Source organism: Hyperolius riggenbachi, chromosome 3 (genome assembly GCF_040937935.1).
Source record: "Hyperolius riggenbachi isolate aHypRig1 chromosome 3, aHypRig1.pri, whole genome shotgun sequence".
NCBI lineage: Eukaryota > Metazoa > Chordata > Amphibia > Anura > Hyperoliidae > Hyperolius > Hyperolius riggenbachi.
In genome coordinates this window covers 307212185-307235512 of record NC_090648.1, presented here as the reverse complement: position 1 = coordinate 307235512, position 23328 = coordinate 307212185, and the positions used below count along the sequence as shown (strand labels likewise).

Here is a 23328-nt window from a genome sequence, read left to right as displayed (position 1 = left end):
TAATGGACGTGATCCCCGCACTTTGATTGGTCCAATAGGCTGCCTGTCACTTGACAGGCAGCCTATTGGGCCAATCAGAGTGCGGAGATCGCGTCCATTAAATCCACTAGACCCTCAGGGCAGGTTTAGTAGAGGGGCTGTTACTTAGAAGGAGCGTAAGTTAGCAGCACACACTACGTTGCACTGTCGTGCATAGTGTGTGCATGACTCGCGCTCTTCTCATGCTGCGCTGCTTTAGCAGCACAGCTTAATGAATCAACCCCTAGGTTTGCTGGGTCACTTCTGCCCTCCAGTACTCTCACTGTTCACCAGTATTAGTAATTTAACACCAGTTATGTAATGGCATCCTGGATGAAACTGAGACTTATTTTTCAATACTTTTTCCACTTGGTATTTGATTTGAAACATCATAAAATTATTTTTCTTTATTTGTATACACTACAGGGCAGATTTATGAACACTACCACAAAAAAGAGGGGTAAAAAAAATCAGCATTTGAACTTCAGTGTAACCAATCATAGCCGTCTCTCTTCAGTTAAAGAGAATCTGTATTGTTAAAATCGCTCAAAAGTAAACATACCAGTGCGTTAGGGGACATCTCCTATTACCCTCTGTCACAATTTCGCCGCTCCTCGCCGCATTAAAAGTGGTTAAAAACAGTTTTAAAAAGTTTGTTTATAAACAAACAAAATGGCCACCAAAACAGGAAGTAGGTTGATGTACAGTATGTCTACACATAGAAAATACATCCATACATAAGCAGGCTGTATACAGCATTCCTTTTGAATCTCAAGAGATCATTTGTGTGTTTCTTTCCCCCATGCACTGAAGTTTCAGGCTGCTCTTTTCTTCCTGCAAACAGCTTTGCCCTTGTTTGTAATTCCTCAGTATGTGAAAGCCCAGCCAGCTCAGAGGACGATTTATCCAGCTGATTAGAGCAGCTTCTCTCTTCTCTCTTATCTAAATAACACACAGGCAGTGTGCATAGAGGGGCCAGGAAGGGTAAGTTCATAGCAGAACCACAACACTGAAGAACTTGGCAGCCTTCCAGACACAGGCCGACAAGTCTGACAGGGGAAAGATACATTGATTTATTTTTATTACAGAGACTGTCATAGTAGAAAGTGCTGCAGTTAGCCAGAACACATTAGAATAGCTTTTGGAACATGTAGGATGATTAAAAACAGGATGCAATTTTTGTTACGGAGTCTCTTTAAAGCAAACCTGTAAGGGGAAAAAAAAAGTAAATTTGGATACTAACCTAAGTAGTAGGAAGCCCCCTGGATGTCCTTTTCAATCCCACCACTGCTCATCATTGTGGCCATGCTCCCGACTGCATGCCACAGAGGAACAAGCTGTACGCGGATGGGAGTGCAACCATAAAACAGATTCGACAAGCTCTTGTCCAATATGTTCAGAGGGTTGCAGTGCTAGATCAGTGGGGCTGAGGAAGATGAGGAAAGCCTCAGGACTATACAGAGGCTTCCCTCTACTGAGGGATCTTTTAATCTTTATTTATTTTTTTTTGCCCATAGGCTTTAACAGCAGGAATCTGTTTGGTGTCCTGGGCAACTGACCATGTTTTTTGCATACATTTCATCTGCACCTCATTTATAAATCGGCACCTGTAGCTTATGAACCAAGTGTTGGCTTTCCGTACTTCCAAAACTGATCACCAGTAAACTTAATTACCTTTAAAGTGAACCCAAATTAAAAATACAAGATTTCAGAAATAAAATCTATTGTCTAAATTATAATAATAAAGAGCAGCCTTTTTTCAGCTGCATGATGACAAATATAAAATATTTTACATTTATTGGTGGAACCCCTCCCTTCCTTTCATATTGCCGGGACAGAATCCGGCAAACTGGTGAAGTAGGTGGTGTCCGGCAAAGGAGGAATTGCTAATGGCTGCCACCTGTATAACCCTAGTTAGGAAAAGAGAAGGGTGAAAAGTATGCACTGAAATGCTCATAGGCTTGAAGGAGTGTTTATTTATCTTTGTATGTATCAGAGTGGTGCAACTAAATATTTTGAATTAAAAAAATGTTTAGTTTGGGTCCGCTTTAAGCAGAACATGCACATTCCATTGTCTTTGGGGTTCCTTACCATCTATGGATGCATCTTTGTGTATTTAGCTGTCAACCAAGCATCTGAGGAGATCTGACTACCCCAAGTAGGATAGTCATACAACTGACTACAGAGACATGGTCACTTGGGCAGTAGTAGTAACTTTTGGGAAGAGGCGTTCAGAATAATAAAATGCATAACATTTTTATAATTTACACGTTAGGGCTAAGGTTGTATTTTTTAGTTTCTCCCTGATTGAGAACCTGTCTGTTAGTACTACTAACATTGAGCAAACTATTTATCTGGAAAGTGACCACCAGGGGTGGATACTCCACCCCAAGTGGAAGTGGGAATCTCCCATATGTATTGAAGTGTTTGCCTGTTGTTGCAACCCATAAAGCTTGAGTATAAAGGCGCGTATACACGCCCGATTCCTTCAAACGATGGGTCTTCAGACCCGTCCGCGGGGTGGCTGTTCTGATGACAGTTTCCCCGTATGTACAGTCTGTCGGCAGGCTGATAAGGCTGGCTTTGACTGATCCACTCGGTGGATCGGTCGAAACCAGCCTTATCATCCTGACGACAGACTGTACACATGTACAAACTGTCATCAGAATGGCCACCCCGTGGGTGGGTCTGACGACCCATCATTTGAAGGAATCAGGCGTGTGTGTGTACACACGCCTGATTCCTTCAAACGATGGGTCGTCAGACCCGCCCACGGGGTGGCCATTCTGATGACAGTTTGTACATGTGTACAGTCTGTCGGCAGGATGATAAGGCTGGTTTCGACCGATCCACCGAGTGGATCAGTCAAAGCCAGCCTTATCAGCCTGCCGACAGACTGTACACATGTACAAACTGTCATCATAATGGCCACCTTAACCTCCCAGGATTTCTGTGCAAAAAGAGATCCAATTCATTTTTATAACTTTTTTTTACTGTAACTTGCCAAAATGTGTCAAGCAAGGGTCTAGTATACAGTGCAGGAGAGTATTAACGTGTATGCACGTCAATACTATTCACAGCATGTTTTGTATTGACGTGCATAACCATCAATATCGCCAGGGAGGTTAACGCCTAATCCCCATCCTGTAAGGTGCAATTGACAGATCGCACTATTGGCTCCTTTTATTTTTCCCTTTATCTTTTTCCAGTGCCCTGGGTGCTCTGGGACAACTCACCAAGCCTCATGGACAGTAGTAAAATATTTTGTCACTAAAAACTTTTTTAGAACATTCTGAGTAACACAGGCCTAGGGCCTGATATATCTTTAGATAAATTGTCCAGTAGCTCCCCAAAAAAACAACAAGTGTAAACCCTATTTAAAGAAAGCAGGCTTCTAAGAAGTTAGTATTATAAATCCAAAAATTACCTGCTGATCTCTAATAGGATGAAGAAAGCTGTATGTAAATATAAGTTTGTAAAACAAAAACAAAGATAATTGAGAGCAGTGTTAGTGTGTAGGCACCAGGTAGATACAATAAATGAAAAAATGGGTACTCACAAAGATAGGTTAACACTTAGGCAACCGCTTGAACGGCAGGTGGGGAGATTGACCCGACCCCACTAGGGTTAAAAGTTGCTCTCTGTAGAAAGGAAAAACGGGGTAACACCCATCCACCAAGGGTAGACTACACCATGTGATAAGAATAGGAACAGAGTAAAAAGATTATGAACAAAGTAAAAATCACCAAAATCATAGTAAAAAGCTTAAAATCTTAAAATTTAAAAAGGGGGGTAGTGGTGGACTTTCCTCCCCAAGCAGATTTGAAACAATCAATTATCTGCAAAAAAATACTTTTGTTTGTAACTCCAAACTTTGGAGTATTTTTGCTGATAATTGAGTCTACTTGGGGAGGTAAGTCCACCCCTACCCCCCTTTTTAAACGGATTTTAAGCTTTTTACTCTGCTTTTGGCATCTCTGTTTATATTCTTATCGTATGTAAATATAAATACATTTCTGATAAATCTTCCTATTTTCTGATAAACAGTGGACACAGAAGAGTCTGATAGGCACTTTTTACATTCATTTTTTAATTATTGATAAATAATCAAGTGAAACAATAAGGTGCTTATACACAAAAGAAAACTGTGCGGGACATTTTTACATAAACTTTTAACATAAAAACTCTTACAACAATTCCACACTCAAGATGGCAGTAACATGTAAAACATTTATTAAAGTAAACCTGACACCTACCTGCATTTCTCATTCCTGAGCATTCTGCAGTTGCCTGGATACAGAGATGTGTTTACAAGCTAGAATATAAGGAAAATGAACTGGACATATTTCCATGTCATACCTGATATAAAGATATAAAAAAGGGTGTATTCTGTCAATACTACTTTAAAAAGTTTTGCTCGGGCCTGTCCTTTTTTTAGCAAACCAAAAATCTTACAGTCCATTTGTTCCAGATATCAGGCACTAACTGGCTGCAAAATATTTTTTAACAAACTATTGAAAATGATCATTATAATTATAAATAGGCTAGTCTGTCCAAATACTCTTTAACCTATACAAAATAGTAGGACTACGTATACAAAGGAGCAGCACCAGAAAAATGGGGGGACTAAGTATAAAAAAGCAACATCATAAATGCTTCTTATAACTACATACTGCTGTATAGTGGTATGTAACCATGCTCTCTCAGTGATCTTTAGTCTAGGCTATGATGTCACGCAGCCTACTGCCCCAGAGCACTCTAGGAGATCAGGTGATGTTCCTACTCGCTTCACAGAGAAGATAAAATACATCCTACAGTTATCTACCTTGCCAGCAGTAAAGATGCCGACATCACTGATAAATTTAAGTAAATCAAGGATAGATATTACAATTAGAAAACATTGACTAAAAAATGTATAAATTATATATAAAAATAAGCAATTTTATTCATTAAGTTATATTCAGTAAAGTTCCTCTAATGGCTATCCTGAATTAGTTGCTATGTTCTACTATCTGTCAATATGGTTCCTCTTTCAAATCTGTATATTTTATTAAACGGGCTATATTTTTTGTGTATTCTACAGAGAGCTTGTCATTTTCTGTTGCTAGAAGTTTCATATCTCCTTACAATATCTGATTTTTTTTAATTTAATCCTATTCTAATTTAAAATCCCTCTCATTCCTATTACCATTTTCTGCTGGGGAGTATATTCAGGATTCGGAGGCTGGAGTTTGATAAGGTGAAAAAAATATATCTTCGCAGATTGTGCTTCTCTTTGGCTAAAGACTTAAAGGGATTCTGTGGGGGAGGAGGGGGGTGTTGAAGATAAAAACAGACACTTACCTCTGTAGCAGTAATGTCCCACGGCGTCCTCCTCTGATCCGCCGTTCTCTGCCGCTGCGCGGTCATGGCCTGCTCGCCCCCACACGCGTCATCGGAAGCTTACTGTGCAGGCACAGTACAAGAAAACTTCGTACTGCGCCTGCACAGTAAGCGTCCGATGACGCAAGCGGGAGCGCGCATTATTCATCTTGTTAGACGAATAATTGCCTGGTGCCGGTGAGCGGGGAACGGCAGATCGGAGGACGGTGTGGGACATTACTGCAACAGGGGCCGATAGAAGCCCCAGGTAAGTGTCTGTTTTTATCTTCAACCCCCCCCCCCCACACACACACCAGAACCCCTTTAACTAGTGGAGTTGAGCAATTTCCTCACTATGGATATTTTTTTATTTCTTTGTAAAATGTGCAGTGTAACTGAACCTGTTTAGCAATTAGATGCTTCTCGCGCTACGATATAACCATATGTATGTGTAGTGTAGATAATAGATTCACCTAAAAGTAAAAGAGGCAGATAGCGCTATTGGCATTTAAATCCATTATGTGCGCTGCGCCTTTTAGACTTAATGTAGATAGTGCTTTAAGTGACTGTCATTCAGATACCAAGAAAATACAAAACTTACTGCAGATAACCTCCATTTCCCATTGATTGGAGAGATAATGGTCTAAAGTACTTTCTAAAGGTGGCCATTAATGATACCATTCTCTGGACGATTGATCATCTGACTGTATCATAATATCAATTGGAAACGATCGTTCGGGCTCACTAACAGAAGGAAAACTGCTATTCAACTCGATCAGATTAATGGAATGCTGAAGAACAGATCGATTTGATCAGTCTGATTGGTTAGCAGCTTTCCTTCCAACAGTGGGCCCGAACGATTATATCTGATCGAGATTATGATCGAATTGGACAATCGATCGTTTAGACAATTTTATCATTAATGGTCACCTTTAATTTTAAATGCACACTACCCAAAGTACCTGAGGTAATCCATTGAGACAAAGTTTAACTAAAAGCCTGAGCTTGTACATCTGCTGCATGTGTGGTTACCTGGAATTTATATAAAGCTTTGTGGGTATTTTATGTGTATGTAAAAACAACCTATTGCACTAGTCTTCCAGATGTTTTTTATTATTATTATTATTTTTAAGTGAATGGTATTTTAAAGCAGCTGTAAATATACATTTTTTATTTAATTTTTTTTATACAGTTTTACACACGATCTATGAACAATCAATGTTTGCTGTATAATTTTTCTGTGGTACCTTTAATATGGTTCTTGCAATAGCCTCACCGACCATAAATACAAAAATATGGGGCCCCTTAGCAAAATATTCCTGGGGTCACTGTGACTCCCGTAACTGTGGCTTTTATCACCCCAAAAATACGTGGCCCTAATGATGCCTTCCCTTTTAATTATCCAGTATAGCCATGTCCATCAAAACTGTTGCACTTTCTATAGGTACAATGCTAATAAAGAATACCATAAATCATTGTGAGAAATCACATCTCACAAGCGCACTTTTCTTTAGCTGAATCATACTAAAAAGGACTTTGAAGCAAGACTAAACAGTTAATAACCAAAAACAATTTTCTCTGTTTTATCAACAGTGTGTTCACACTTCAGTGTTTCCAGTCATCACAAATTAAGAATTGAGATAAGCCGTGATACAGGTCACTGGTACATTGCACTGTTCCTTACACACCCCAGCAGTTTCTTAAAATATTCATGAAGTCTTCATCACTTAAGATGCCAATACTCAGTCCTTCGTAATAATCTTCAAATTCACTGTAAGAGATTTCCTGGGAATTACTGCATGCACTCTCCAGTGTTTCCAAAAACGCAGATTTGATTTCTTCCTCTGAAGCAGAACCTAAAAAAAGAGAGAGGAAAACTGGGACCTTTCTCTACAAGTTTAGAATTATACACACAGCATGTTGTTACGTAATACAAATGGCAGCATTCCTCATCTGTAGATCTCCAGAGCCATAAATAGGCTTACAGGCATCCAAAACATATGCAAATCACTACCAATTAAATGTAATTAGTAATGAGTTTATGTTAATTAGCTACATGCAGAGAACTGTTAAAAACTGGCCTTTTTGATACCCTGAGGATTTTGTGATGTAAAATCAATGGTACGCAGCCTGAACACTTTTAATTTTTTAAATATGACAACTCAAATGTGGAAGTCCCTTTTAACCACTCCTCGCCCATTGCTGTAAAGTTCAAGTTAGGAGCTGGCATCTGTCTGATATGGGGTGTACATGGGTTTTGGCATCAGCCTGTGTTTAGTTTTTTTTGTACTCAACTTAACATTCCAGCTACACTACTAAAAAATCAGCTATGGTCAATGAGATGCACCTAAAGGTGACCATCACTCGATGTGCCACCAGGTTGACCAAAGACAGATCCCTCTCTAAACAAATCTGATCGGAAAGGGATCTATTGACTGGCCACACACAGACATATTTCCAATAGATTTAAGCATGCATACCCTGTGTACTTGATATCCTGTAGGACTGAAAGCACTTGAGAGCTGCAGCCGCTACATGTGTACACAGTAAGCCATTCTGTAACCTTGCCTTAGGACTCCTTACTGAATACATACTGGCTCCAGCCAGGGTTCAAACCCTGGTCTCCTATGCCTAAGGTAGTGTCTTCAACCAGTACACTATCTAGCCCCTACTCATTAGCAGCACAGATAGTGATGGTGTTAGTCTGTTTGTGGATAAATAGTGGGAGGTGTTGTACCGTTGTAGGGGTGTGAACTGTGGGGAAGATGGGAGTTAGTGACATCATAAGCAATTGTCCTCCTGGTCTCCAGCATGGAATTAGGTTTAATATATGTATATATAAGCAGCAGAGGAACTTTAAGGAGGCACGGCAAATCTTTAGTGACTTCAATGGTCTAGCCTATTGTTACCCTCCTCACCCCTCTCACTGGAAGCCACTTCGTTGTGTGCACCTTCATCATTTCTCTTTTCCACTACAAAGCAACAGACTTCCAATCGAATACTGACACCTGCAGGAACATTCTTCATACATGTACTTTAAGACCTCTTGAAAATGTAATTAGCTAAACTTTTGTAGCAATCAGATTTCCACCACTACTGTAAACCACTGCACTTTGGCTTGATCATTCTGCTGAGTAACAAGTTCAACAAAGGATACGTAGCAAACAGAACTGGATATAAACTGTATATATAAATAGTGATACCTCTAATTGTTATTGTTGTAGCTTGTGGCTATTAACAGCTGACTCACATGTAAATCCTAATAGACCTCAAATCATTAATTAGACTCCTGGGGAAACCAACTGCAGAATGGTTACTTTTTCCTTGTGTAATATATTTCTTTCTCCAATACATCACAGTGCATAGTAACATAATACATAAATCTGCTACTTCATTCCCAAACAAGGTAAATTACAACTGTTTGCCAAAATGCATCAAAACCAAGTACCTTTTTTACATGAACAAAGTGGTTATGTGACATTTTCAAAACCAGTTTACACAGCTGCAAGTAGAATCTTGTCATTGTAGTTGCAGACAAGCACTGCAGGATGCCACTCCCACTCTCCATCTTTTCAATGATTTCTCCTATGTGGTGGAACATTTTTCTCCTGCAGTCGGTCACAGATTGGTCCAGCCAAGCTGTGCATGCTGTTACCTCTGTATTGCCTCCCCATTCTCAGCTGCTGCACACTTCTCTAAATCATCTGCTGCTGACTCTCCCCATGCTGCCTCAGGCCCCCCTGCATTTGATATTCACCTTGTCAGGGATCAGCCTCCAGATCTCCTCACCCTTCTTGGTCTAGACGGCTCCATGTGTGAACTGTTGCTGTGGCCCTGCCACAGGGGCCTTGTATTTTCAGGCACATACTACCTATCTAGTGGACATTTATAGGAACTGCAGTTCAAGCCTTTCCCTACTTCTTATTACTTAACTGGCTAGGTTAATCTATTTAACGCGGACCTTAACTCAGAACTTCCACTGTGTTCTAAAAGGTAAACAGCGGCATAATAACCCTTCCTGCACTAAATCTGCAATGTGTCTACTTCCTGGTTTCATGGAAGCAGAGAAAGGGTTAACATCCTGTGTTTACATATTAGCTGTGTCTGCCGAGGACTACCGAATTTCTGTGCTGACACAGCTGAGAGCTCAAATTATACTTGTGATTACTTGAAAATGAGGAAGAACTATACAGGCTCTTCTCTCTAAATACATACAGAGTGCATTTCTCTCTGTTTTCCTTGTGTCCTGTACAAGAGTTCAGGTGCACATTAACTACCTAAAGACTGCTCCACGCCGACCGGCGTGGACGCGGCGGCAGCCCCAGAACTGCCTAACGCCAATCGGCGTGCAGAAAAGGGGGGGGGGGTCACTTGTGTGCTGAGTTGTGCGGCCCTGCAGCAAGCCCTTAAAGCTGCAGTGGCCTTAATAGTAAAAAAAATAGCCTGGTCACTGTGGGGTTTAGGACCACTCCTACAGCCTCAAAGCAACAGTTGCCTTGCTCCTGCCAAGGCTTTCTTACTGTTAAATAACCACTATCACAACAAGTGTTAACATTTAAAATACGTACATATAAATGTACATTTCTCCCAGAGTGCACTATAGTTACTCTTTTTCCTGTGTTGCTGTCACTTATAGTAGGCAGTAGAAATGTGACAGATCTGACAGGATCTGTCACATCAGTTATTTATTTATTTACAAAAGCACGTACTGTAAAGAATAAAAGCAATACTGAGAATCTACCATGAGGAGATGGACTGATCCAAAATCAGATTTGTCAAGATGTTACCACCTAAAAGGGACAGCAACATAGCGAAAAAAGAATTTATAATACATTTTACTATGGAAGAAATGTACATTTTAGATATACTGTATGTATTTTAATTTTTAAAACTTTTTGCAACAGTGGTCCTTTAAGCTGCATACACCCCTTAAATTTCCGTTCCCCGAAACAACTGTAACTATTTTAGATTAAACTTTAAAGTGTGTATAGGTGTACCTCAGCATTGATGGTCTTCTATTCAACAATCATCAAAATTAGAAAAAATCCTTGGCTGATGTATTCTTTTTGCCTGCGCTGAAGAGTCTCCTGCTTATCCTCCCCTCTCCATAAAGCAGAGAATGCTGCTCAGCATTTACCCTGCACTGAAGAGTCTCCTGCTTATCCTCCCCTCTCCATAAAGCAGAGAATGCTGCTCAGCATATACCCTGCACTGAAGAGTCTCCTGCTTATCCTCCCCTCTCCATAAAGCAGAGGATGCTGCTCAGCATTTACCCTGCACTGAAGAGTCTCCTGCTTATCCTCCCCTCTCCATAAAGCAGAGAATGCTGCTCAGCATTTACCCTGTACTGAAGAGTCTCCTGCATATCCTTCCCTCTCCATAAAGCAGAGGATGCTGCTCAGCATTTACCCTGTACTGAAGAGTCTCCTGCTTATCCTCCCCTCTCCATAAAGCAGAGAATGCTGCTCAGCATATACCCTGCACTGAAGAGTCTCCTGCTTATCCTCCTGTCTCCATAAAGCAGAGAATGCTGCTCAGCATTTACCCTGTACTGAAGAGTCTCCTGCTTATCCTTCCCTCTCCATAAAGCAGAGGATGCTGCTCAGCATTTACCCTGTACTGAAGAGTCTCCTGCTTATCCTCCCCTCTCCATAAAGCAGAGAATGCTGCTCAGCATATACCCTGCACTGAAGAGTCTCCTGCTTATCCTCCCCTCTCCATAAAGCAGAGAATGCTGCTCAGCATTTACCCTGTACTGAAGAGTCTCCTGCTTATCCTCCCCTCTCCATAAAGCAGAATGCTGCTCAGCATTTACCCTGTACTGAAGAGTCTCCTGCTTATCCTCCCCTCTCCATAAAGCAGAGAATGCTGCTCAGCAGTTACCCTGCACTGAAGAGTCTCCTGCTTATCCTCCCCTCTCCATAAAGCAGAGAATGCTGCTCAGCATTTACCCTGTAATGAAGAGTCTCCTGCTTATCCTCCCCTCTCCATAAAACAGAGGATGCTGCTCAGCATTTACCCTGCACTGAAGAGTCTTCTGCTTATCCTCCCCTCTCCATAAAACAGAGGATGCTGCTCAGCATTTACCCTGTACTGAAGAGTCTCCTGCTTATCCTCCCCTCTCCATAAAGCAGAGGATGCTGCTCAGCATTTACCCTGTACTGAAGAGTCTCCTGCTTATCCTCCCCTCTCCATAAAGCAGAGAATGCTGCTCAGCATTTACCCTGTACTGAAGAGTCTCCTGCTTATCCTCCCCTCTCCATAAAACAGAGAATGCTGCTCAGCATTTACCCTGTACTGAAGAGTCTCCTGCTTATCCTCCCCTCTCCATAAAGCAGAGGATGCTGCTCTGCATTTACCCTGTACTGAAGAGTCTCCTGCTTATCCTCCCCTCTCCATAAAGCAGAGGATGCTGCTCTGCATTTTCCCTGTACTGAAGAGTCTCCTGCTTATCCTCCCCTCTCCATAAAGCAGAGAATGCTGCTCAGCATTTACCCTGTACTGAAGAGTCTCCTGCTTATCCTCCCCTCTCCATAAAGCAGAGGATGCTGCTCAGCATTTACCCTGCACTGGAGAGTCTCCTGCTTATCCTCCCCTCTCCATAAAGCAGAGAATGCTGCTCAGCATTTACCCTGCACTGAAGAGTCTCCTGCTTATCCTCCCCTCTCCATAAACAGAATGCTGCTCAGCATTTACCCTGTACTGAAGAGTCTCCTGCTTATCCTCCCCTCTCCATAAAGCAGAGAATGCTGCTCAGCATTTACCCTGCACTGAAGAGTCTCCTGCTTATCCTCCCCTCTCCATAAAGCAGAGAATGCTGCTCAGCATTTACCCTGCACTGGAGAGTCTCCTGCTTATCCTCCCCTCTCCATAAAGCAGAGACTGCTGCTCAGCATTTACCCTGCACTGAAGAGTCTCCTGCTTATCCTCCCCTCTCCATAAAGCAGAGGATGCTGCTCAGCATTTACCCTGTACTGAAGAGTCTCCTGCTTATCCTCCCCTCTCCATAAAGCAGAGAATGCTGCTCAGCATTTACCCTGCACTGGAGAGTCTCCTGCTTATCCTCCCCTCTCCATAAAACAGAGAATGCTGCTCAGCATATACCCTGCACTGGAGAGTCTCCTGCTTATCCTCCCCTCTCCATAAAACAGAGAATGCTGCTCAGCATATACCCTGCACTGAAGAGTGAAGAGTCTTCTGCTTATCCTCCCCTCTCCATAAAGCAGAGGATGCTGCTCAGCATATACCCTGCACTGGAGAGTCTCCTGCTTATCCTCCCCTCTCCATAAAGCAGAGGATGCTGCTCAGCATATACCCTGCACTGAAGAGTCTCCTGCTTATCCTCCCCTCTCCATAAAGCAGAGAATGCTGCTCAGCATATACCCTGCACTGAAGAGTCTCCTGCTTATCCTCCCCTCTCCATAAAGCAGAGGATGCTGCTCAGCATTTACCCTGCACTGAAGAGTCTCCTGCTTATCCTCCCCTCTCCATAAAGCAGAGAATGTTGCTCAGCATTTACCCTGTACTGAAGAGTCTCCTGCTTATCCTCCCCTCTCCATAAAGCAGAGGATGCTGCTCAGCATTTACCCTGTACTGAAGAGTCTCCTGCTTATCCTCCCCTCTCCATAAAGCAGAGAATGCTGCTCAGCATTTACCCTGCACTGAAGAGTCTCCTGCTTATCCTCCCCTCTCCATAAAACAGAGAATGCTGCTCAGCATATACCCTGCACTGAAGAGGCTCCTGCTTATCCTCCCCCTCCATAAAACAGAGGATGCTGCTGAGCATTTACCCTGTACTGAAGAGTCTCCTGCTTATCCTCCCCTCTCCATAAAACAGAGGATGCTGCTCAGCATTTACCCTGTACTGAAGAGTCTCCTGCTTATCCTCCCCTCTCCATAAAGCAGAGAATGCTGCTCAGCATTTACCCTGCACTGAAGAGTCTCCTGCTTATCCTCCCCTCTCCATAAAGCAGAGAATGCTGCTCAGCATATACCCTGCACTGAAGAGTCTCCTGCTTATCCTCCCCTCTCCATAAAGCAGAGAATGCTGCTCAGCATATACCCTGCACTGACGAGTATCCTGCTTATCCTCCCCTCTCCATAAAGCAGAGAATGCTGCTCAGCATTTACCCTGCACTGAAGAGTGTCCTGCTTATCCTCCCCTCTCCATAAAGCAGAGGATGCTGCTCAGCATTTACCCTGCACTGGAGAGTCTCCTGCTTATCCTCCCCTCTCCATAAAGCAGAGGATGCTGCTCAGCATTTACCCTGCACTGAAGAGTCTCCTGCTTATCCTCCCCTCTCCATAAAGCAGAGGATGCTGCTCAGCATTTACCCTGCACTGAAGAGTCTCCTGCTTATCCTTCCCTCTCCATAAAGCAGAGGATGCTGCTCAGCATTTACCCTGTACTGAAGAGTCTCCTGCTTATCCTCCCCTCTCCATAAAGCAGAGGATGCTGCTCAGCATTTACCCTGCACTGAAGAGTCTCCTGCTTATCCTCCCCTCTCCATAAAGCAGAGAATGCTGCTCAGCATATACCCTGCACTGAAGAGTCTCCTGCTTATCCTCCCCTCTCCATAAAGCAGAGAATGCTGCTCAGCATTTACCCTGTACTGAAGAGTCTCCTGCTTATCCTTCCCTCTCCATAAAGCAGAGGATGCTGCTCAGCATTTACCCTGTACTGAAGAGTCTCCTGCTTATCCTCCCCTCTCCATAAAGCAGAGAATGCTGCTCAGCATATACCCTGCACTGAAGAGTCTCCTGCTTATCCTCCCCTCTCCATAAAGCAGAGAATGCTGCTCAGCATTTACCCTGTACTGAAGAGTCTCCTGCTTATCCTCCCCTCTCCATAAAGCAGAATGCTGCTCAGCATTTACCCTGTACTGAAGAGTCTCCTGCTTATCCTCCCCTCTCCATAAAGCAGAGAATGCTGCTCAGCATTTACCCTGCACTGAAGAGTCTCCTGCTTATCCTCCCCTCTCCATAAAGCAGAGAATGCTGCTCAGCATTTACCCTGTAATGAAGAGTCTCCTGCTTATCCTCCCCTCTCCATAAAACAGAGGATGCTGCTCAGCATTTACCCTGCACTGAAGAGTCTTCTGCTTATCCTCCCCTCTCCATAAAACAGAGGATGCTGCTCAGCATTTACCCTGTACTGAAGAGTCTCCTGCTTATCCTCCCCTCTCCATAAAGCAGAGGATGCTGCTCAGCATTTACCCTGTACTGAAGAGTCTCCTGCTTATCCTCCCCTCTCCATAAAGCAGAGAATGCTGCTCAGCATTTACCCTGTACTGAAGAGTCTCCTGCTTTCCTCCCCTCTCCAAAAAGCAGAGAATGCTGCTCAGCATTTACCCTGTACTGAAGAGTCTCCTGCTTATCCTCCCCTCTCCATAAAGCAGAGAATGCTGCTCAGCATTTACCCTGTACTGAAGAGTCTCCTGCTTATCCTCCCCTCTCCATAAAGCAGAGGATGCTGCTCAGCATTTACCCTGCACTGGAGAGTCTCCTGCTTATCCTCCCCTCTCCATAAAGCAGAGAATGCTGCTCAGCATTTACCCTGCACTGAAGAGTCTCCTGCTTATCCTCCCCTCTCCATAAACAGAATGCTGCTCAGCATTTACCCTGTACTGAAGAGTCTCCTGCTTATCCTCCCCTCTCCATAAAGCAGAGAATGCTGCTCAGCATTTACCCTGCACTGAAGAGTCTCCTGCTTATCCTCCCCTCTCCATAAAGCAGAGAATGCTGCTCAGCATTTACCCTGCACTGGAGAGTCTCCTGCTTATCCTCCCCTCTCCATAAAGCAGAGACTGCTGCTCAGCATTTACCCTGCACTGAAGAGTCTCCTGCTTATCCTCCCCTCTCCATAAAGCAGAGGATGCTGCTCAGCATTTACCCTGTACTGAAGAGTCTCCTGCTTATCCTCCCCTCTCCATAAAACAGAGAATGCTGCTCAGCATATACCCTGCACTGGAGAGTCTCCTGCTTATCCTCCCCTCTCCATAAAACAGAGAATGCTGCTCAGCATATACCCTGCACTGAAGAGTGAAGAGTCTTCTGCTTATCCTCCCCTCTCCATAAAGCAGAGGATGCTGCTCAGCATATACCCTGCACTGGAGAGTCTCCTGCTTATCCTCCCCTCTCCATAAAGCAGAGGATGCTGCTCAGCATATACCCTGCACTGAAGAGTCTCCTGCTTATCCTCCCCTCTCCATAAAGCAGAGAATGCTGCTCAGCATATACCCTGCACTGAAGAGTCTCCTGCTTATCCTCCCCTCTCCATAAAGCAGAGGATGCTGCTCAGCATTTACCCTGCACTGAAGAGTCTCCTGCTTATCCTCCCCTCTCCATAAAGCAGAGAATGTTGCTCAGCATTTACCCTGTACTGAAGAGTCTCCTGCTTATCCTCCCCTCTCCATAAAGCAGAGGATGCTGCTCAGCATTTACCCTGTACTGAAGAGTCTCCTGCTTATCCTCCCCTCTCCATAAAGCAGAGAATGCTGCTCAGCATTTACCCTGCACTGAAGAGTCTCCTGCTTATCCTCCCCTCTCCATAAAACAGAGAATGCTGCTCAGCATATACCCTGCACTGAAGAGGCTCCTGCTTATCCTCCCCCTCCATAAAACAGAGGATGCTGCTGAGCATTTACCCTGTACTGAAGAGTCTCCTGCTTATCCTCCCCTCTCCATAAAACAGAGGATGCTGCTCAGCATTTACCCTGTACTGAAGAGCCTCCTGCTTATCCTCCCCTCTCCATAAAGCAGAGAATGCTGCTCAGCATTTACCCTGCACTGAAGAGTCTCCTGCTTATCCTCCCCTCTCCATAAAGCAGAGAATGCTGCTCAGCATATACCCTGCACTGAAGAGTCTCCTGCTTATCCTCCCCTCTCCATAAAGCAGAGAATGCTGCTCAGCATATACCCTGCACTGACGAGTCTCCTGCTTATCCTCCCCTCTCCATAAAGCAGAGAATGCTGCTCAGCATATACCCTGCACTGACGAGTCTCCTGCTTATCCTCCCCTCTCCATAAAGCAGAGAATGCTGCTCAGCATTTACCCTGCACTGAAGAGTGTCCTGCTTATCCTCCCCTCTCCATAAAGCAGAGGATGCTGCTCAGCATTTACCCTGCACTGGAGAGTCTCCTGCTTATCCTCCCCTCTCCATAAAGCAGAGGATGCTGCTCAGCATTTACCCTGCACTGAAGAGTCTCCTGCTTATCCTCCCCTCTCCATAAAGCAGAGAATGCTGCTCAGCATTTACCCTGCACTGAAGAGTCTCCTGCTTATCCTCCCCTCTCCATAAAGCAGAGAATGCTGCTCAGCATATACCCTGCACTGAAGAGTCTCCTGCTTATCCTCCCCTCTCCATAAAGCAGAGAATGCTGCTCAGCATATACCCTGCACTGACGAGTCTCCTGCTTATCCTCCCCTCTCCATAAAGCAGAGAATGCTGCTCAGCATATACCCTGCACTGACGAGTCTCCTGCTTATCCTCCCCTCTCCATAAAGCAGAGAATGCTGCTCAGCATTTACCCTGCACTGAAGAGTGTCCTGCTTATCCTCCCCTCTCCATAAAGCAGAGGATGCTGCTCAGCATTTACCCTGCACTGGAGAGTCTCCTGCTTATCCTCCCCTCTCCATAAAGCAGAGGATGCTGCTCAGCATTTACCCTGCACTGAAGAGTCTCCTGCTTATCCTTCCCTCTCCATAAAGCAGAGGATGCTGCTCAGCATTTACCCTGTACTGAAGAGTCTCCTGCTTATCCTCCCCTCTCCATAAAGCAGAGAATGCTGCTCAGCATATACCCTGCACTGACGAGTCTCCTGCTTATCCTCCCCTCTCCATAAAGCAGAGAATGCTGCTCAGCATTTACCCTGCACTGAAGAGTCTCCTGCTTATCCTCCCCTCTCCATAAAGCAGAGAATGCTGCTCAGCATATACCCTGCACTGAAGAGTCTCCTGCTTATCCTCCCCTCTCCATAAAGCAGAGAATGCTGCTCAGCATATACCCTGCACTGACGAGTCTCCTGCTTATCCTCCCCTCTCCATAAAGCAGAGAATGCTGCTCAGCATATACCCTGCACTGACGAGTCTCCTGCTTATCCTCCCCTCTCCATAAAGCAGAGAATGCTGCTCAGCATTTACCCTGCACTGAAGAGTGTCCTGCTTATCCTCCCCTCTCCATAAAGCAGAGGATGCTGCTCAGCATTTACCCTGCACTGGAGAGTCTCCTGCTTATCCTCCCCTCTCCATAAAGCAGAGGATGCTGCTCAGCATTTACCCTGCACTGGAGAGTCTCCTGCTTATCCTCCCCTCTCCATAAAGCAGAGGATGCTGCTCAGCATTTACCCTGCACTGAAGAGTCTCCTGCTTATCCTCCCCTCTCCATAAAGCAGAGAATGCTGCTCAGCATATACCCTGCACTGAAGAGTCTCCTGCTTATCCTCCCCTCTCCATAAAGCAGAGAATGCTGCTCAGCATTTACCCTGTACTGAAGAGTCTCCTGCTTATCCTTCCCTCTCCATAAAGCAGAGGATGCTGCTCAGCATTTACCCTGTACTGAAGAGTCTCCTGCTTATCCTCCCCTCTCCATAAAGCAGAGAATGCTGCTCAGCATATACCCTGCACTGAAGAGTCTCCTGCTTATCCTCCCCTCTCCATAAAGCAGAGAATGCTGCTCAGCATTTACCCTGTACTGAAGAGTCTCCTGCTTATCCTCCCCTCTCCATAAAGCAGAATGCTGCTCAGCATTTACCCTGTACTGAAGAGTCTCCTGCTTATCCTCCCCTCTCCATAAAGCAGAGAATGCTGCTCAGCATTTACCCTGCACTGAAGAGTCTCCTGCTTATCCTCCCCTCTCCATAAAGCAGAGAATGCTGCTCAGCATTTACCCTGTAATGAAGAGTCTCCTGCTTATCCTCCCCTCTCCATAAAACAGAGGATGCTGCTCAGCATTTACCCTGCACTGAAGAGTCTTCTGCTTATCCTCCCCTCTCCATAAAACAGAGGATGCTGCTCAGCATTTACCCTGTACTGAAGAGTCTCCTGCTTATCCTCCCCTCTCCATAAAGCAGAGGATGCTGCTCAGCATTTACCCTGTACTGAAGAGTCTCCTGCTTATCCTCCCCTCTCCATAAAGCAGAGAATGCTGCTCAGCATTTACCCTGTACTGAAGAGTCTCCTGCTTTCCTCCCCTCTCCAAAAAGCAGAGGATGCTGCTCAGCATTTACCCTGTACTGGAGAGTCTCCTACTTATCCTCCCCTCTCCATAAAGCAGAGAATGCTGCTCAGCATTTACCCTGCACTGAAGAGTCTCCTGCTTACCCTCCCCTCTCCATAAAGCAGAGGATGCTGCTCTGCATTTTCCCTGTACTGAAGAGTCTCCTGCTTATCCTCCCCTCTCCATAAAGCAGAGAATGCTGCTCAGCATTTACCCTGTACTGAAGAGTCTCCTGCTTATCCTCCCCTCTCCATAAAGCAGAGGATGCTGCTCAGCATTTACCCTGCACTGGAGAGTCTCCTGCTTATCCTCCCCTCTCCATAAAGCAGAGAATGCTGCTCAGCATTTACCCTGCACTGAAGAGTCTCCTGCTTATCCTCCCCTCTCCATAAACAGAATGCTGCTCAGCATTTACCCTGTACTGAAGAGTCTCCTGCTTATCCTCCCCTCTCCATAAAGCAGAGAATGCTGCTCAGCATTTACCCTGCACTGAAGAGTCTCCTGCTTATCCTCCCCTCTCCATAAAGCAGAGAATGCTGCTCAGCATTTACCCTGCACTGGAGAGTCTCCTGCTTATCCTCCCCTCTCCATAAAGCAGAGACTGCTGCTCAGCATTTACCCTGCACTGAAGAGTCTCCTGCTTATCCTCCCCTCTCCATAAAGCAGAGGATGCTGCTCAGCATTTACCCTGTACTGAAGAGTCTCCTGCTTATCCTCCCCTCTCCATAAAGCAGAGAATGCTGCTCAGCATTTACCCTGCACTGGAGAGTCTCCTGCTTATCCTCCCCTCTCCATAAAACAGAGAATGCTGCTCAGCATATACCCTGCACTGGAGAGTCTCCTGCTTATCCTCTCCTCTTCATAAAACAGAGAATGCTGCTCAGCATATACCCTGCACTGAAGAGTGAAGAGTCTTCTGCTTATCCTCCCCTCTCCATAAAGCAGAGGATGCTGCTCAGCATATACCCTGCACTGGAGAGTCTCCTGCTTATCCTCCCCTCTCCATAAAGCAGAGGATGCTGCTCAGCATATACCCTGCACTGAAGAGTCTCCTGCTTATCCTCCCCTCTCCATAAAGCAGAGAATGCTGCTCAGCATATACCCTGCACTGAAGAGTCTCCTGCTTATCCTCCCCTCTCCATAAAGCAGAGGATGCTGCTCAGCATTTACCCTGCACTGAAGAGTCTCCTGCTTATCCTCCCCTCTCCATAAAGCAGAGAATGTTGCTCAGCATTTACCCTGTACTGAAGAGTCTCCTGCTTATCCTCCCCTCTCCATAAAGCAGAGGATGCTGCTCAGCATTTACCCTGTACTGAAGAGTCTCCTGCTTATCCTCCCCTCTCCATAAAGCAGAGAATGCTGCTCAGCATTTACCCTGCACTGAAGAGTCTCCTGCTTATCCTCCCCTCTCCATAAAACAGAGAATGCTGCTCAGCATATACCCTGCACTGAAGAGGCTCCTGCTTATCCTCCCCCTCCATAAAACAGAGGATGCTGCTGAGCATTTACCCTGTACTGAAGAGTCTCCTGCTTATCCTCCCCTCTCCATAAAACAGAGGATGCTGCTCAGCATTTACCCTGTACTGAAGAGTCTCCTGCTTATCCTCCCCTCTCCATAAAGCAGAGAATGCTGCTCAGCATTTACCCTGCACTGAAGAGTCTCCTGCTTATCCTCCCCTCTCCATAAAGCAGAGAATGCTGCTCAGCATATACCCTGCACTGAAGAGTCTCCTGCTTATCCTCCCCTCTCCATAAAGCAGAGAATGCTGCTCAGCATATACCCTGCACTGACGAGTCTCCTGCTTATCCTCCCCTCTCCATAAAGCAGAGAATGCTGCTCAGCATTTACCCTGCACTGAAGAGTGTCCTGCTTATCCTCCCCTCTCCATAAAGCAGAGGATGCTGCTCAGCATTTACCCTGCACTGGAGAGTCTCCTGCTTATCCTCCCCTCTCCATAAAGCAGAGGATGCTGCTCAGCATTTACCCTGCACTGAAGAGTCTCCTGCTTATCCTTCCCTCTCCATAAAGCAGAGGATGCTGCTCAGCATTTACCCTGTACTGAAGAGTCTCCTGCTTATCCTCCCCTCTCCATAAAGCAGAGGATGCTGCTCAGCATTTACCCTGCACTGAAGAGTCTCCTGCTTATCCTCCCCTCTCCATAAAGCAGAGAATGCTGCTCAGCATATACCCTGCACTGAAGAGTCTCCTGCTTATCCTCCCATCTCCATAAAGCAGAGAATGCTGCTCAGCATTTACCCTGTACTGAAGAGTCTCCTGCTTATCCTTCCCTCTCCATAAAGCAGAGGATGCTGCTCAGCATTTACCCTGTACTGAAGAGTCTCCTGCTTATCCTCCCCTCTCCATAAAGCAGAGAATGCTGCTCAGCATATACCCTGCACTGAAGAGTCTCCTGCTTATCCTCCCCTCTCCATAAAGCAGAGAATGCTGCTCAGCATTTACCCTGTACTGAAGAGTCTCCTGCTTATCCTCCCCTCTCCATAAAGCAGAATGCTGCTCAGCATTTACCCTGTACTGAAGAGTCTCCTGCTTATCCTCCCCTCTCCATAAAGCAGAGAATGCTGCTCAGCATTTACCCTGCACTGAAGAGTCTCCTGCTTATCCTCCCCTCTCCATAAAGCAGAGAATGCTGCTCAGCATTTACCCTGTAATGAAGAGTCTCCTGCTTATCCTCCCCTCTCCATAAAACAGAGGATGCTGCTCAGCATTTACCCTGCACTGAAGAGTCTTCTGCTTATCCTCCCCTCTCCATAAAACAGAGGATGCTGCTCAGCATTTACCCTGTACTGAAGAGTCTCCTGCTTATCCTCCCCTCTCCATAAAGCAGAGGATGCTGCTCAGCATTTACCCTGTACTGAAGAGTCTCCTGCTTATCCTCCCCTCTCCATAAAGCAGAGAATGCTGCTCAGCATTTACCCTGTACTGAAGAGTCTCCTGCTTTCCTCCCCTCTCCAAAAAGCAGAGAATGCTGCTCAGCATTTACCCTGTACTGAAGAGTCTCCTGCTTATCCTCCCCTCTCCATAAAGCAGAGGATGCTGCTCAGCATTTACCCTGCACTGGAGAGTCTCCTGCTTATCCTCCCCTCTCCATAAAGCAGAGAATGCTGCTCAGCATTTACCCTGCACTGAAGAGTCTCCTGCTTATCCTCCCCTCTCCATAAACAGAATGCTGCTCAGCATTTACCCTGTACTGAAGAGTCTCCTGCTTATCCTCCCCTCTCCATAAAGCAGAGAATGCTGCTCAGCATTTACCCTGCACTGAAGAGTCTCCTGCTTATCCTCCCCTCTCCAAAAAGCAGAGAATGCTGCTCAGCATTTACCCTGTACTGAAGAGTCTCCTGCTTATCCTCCCCTCTCCATAAAGCAGAGAATGCTGCTCAGCATTTACCCTGTACTGAAGAGTCTCCTGCTTATCCTCCCCTCTCCATAAAGCAGAGGAAGCTGCTCAGCATTTACCCTGTACTGAAGAGTCTCCTGCTTATCCTCCCCTCTCCATAAAGCAGAGAATGCTGCTCAGCATTTACCCTGCACTGGAGAGTCTCCTGCTTATCCTCCCCTCTCCATAAAACAGAGAATGCTGCTCAGCATATACCCTGCACTGGAGAGTCTCCTGCTTATCCTCCCCTCTCCATAAAACAGAGAATGCTGCTCAGCATATACCCTGCACTGAAGAGTCTTCTGCTTATCCTCCCCTCTCCATAAAGCAGAGGATGCTGCTCAGCATATACCCTGCACTGGAGAGTCTCCTGCTTATCCTCCCCTCTCCATAAAGCAGAGGATGCTGCTCAGCATATACCCTGCACTGAAGAGTCTCCTGCTTATCCTCCCCTCTCCATAAAGCAGAGAATGCTGCTCAGCATATACCCTGCACTGAAGAGTCTCCTGCTTATCCTCCCCTCTCCATAAAGCAGAGGATGCTGCTCAGCATTTACCCTGCACTGAACAGTCTCCTGCTTATCCTCCCCTCTCCATAAAGCAGAGAATGTTGCTCAGCATTTACCCTGTACTGAAGAGTCTCCTGCTTATCCTCCCCTCTCCATAAAGCAGAGGATGCTGCTCAGCATTTACCCTGTACTGAAGAGTCTCCTGCTTATCCTCCCCTCTCCATAAAGCAGAGAATGCTGCTCAGCATATACCCTGCACTGGAGAGTCTCCTGCTTATCCTCCCCTCTAGATAAAGCAGATAATGCTGCTCAACATTTACCCTGCAATGAAGAGTCTCCTGCTTATCCTCCCCTCTCCACAAAACAGATAATGCTGCTCAGCATATACCCTGCACTGAAGAGGCTCCTGCTTATCCTCCCCCTCCATAAAACAGAGGATGCTGCTGAGCATTTACCCTGTACTGAAGAGTCTCCTGCTTATCCTCCCCTCTCCATAAAACAGAGGATGCTGCTGAGCATTTACCCTGTACTGAAGAGTCTCCTGCTTATCCTCCCCTCTCCATAAAGCAGAGAATGCTGCTGAGCATTTACCCTGCACTGGAGAGTCTCCTGCTTATCCTCCCCTCTCCATAAAGCAGAGAATGCTGCTCAGCATATACCCTGCACTGAAGAGTCTCCTGCTTATCCTCCCCTCTCCATAAAGCAGAGAATGCTGCTCAGCATATACCCTGCACTGACGAGTCTCCTGCTTATCCTCCCCTCTCCATAAAGCAGAGAATGCTGCTCAGCATTTACCCTGCACTGAAGAGTGTCCTGCTTATCCTCCCCT

General features: G+C 45.4%; 1 protein-coding gene across 7 annotated transcripts in view; it reads right to left on the bottom strand.

Moving 5' to 3' along the window:
• Positions 1-6951: 6951 nt before the first annotated feature.
• CAPS2 (calcyphosine 2) overlaps positions 6952-23328 on the bottom strand; it is a 158932-nt gene continuing 142555 nt past the window's right edge. For 6 of the 7 annotated variants that reach the window (XM_068276655.1, XM_068276660.1, XM_068276654.1 and 3 more), the window contains one exon: positions 6952-7235. In XM_068276655.1, coding sequence (XP_068132756.1) covers positions 7060-7235 — 176 coding nt within the window. In that variant the 3' untranslated portion in view covers positions 6952-7059. The remainder of the gene's footprint in view (positions 7236-23328) is intronic. The other variant, XR_011030429.1, reaches the window with a different exon arrangement.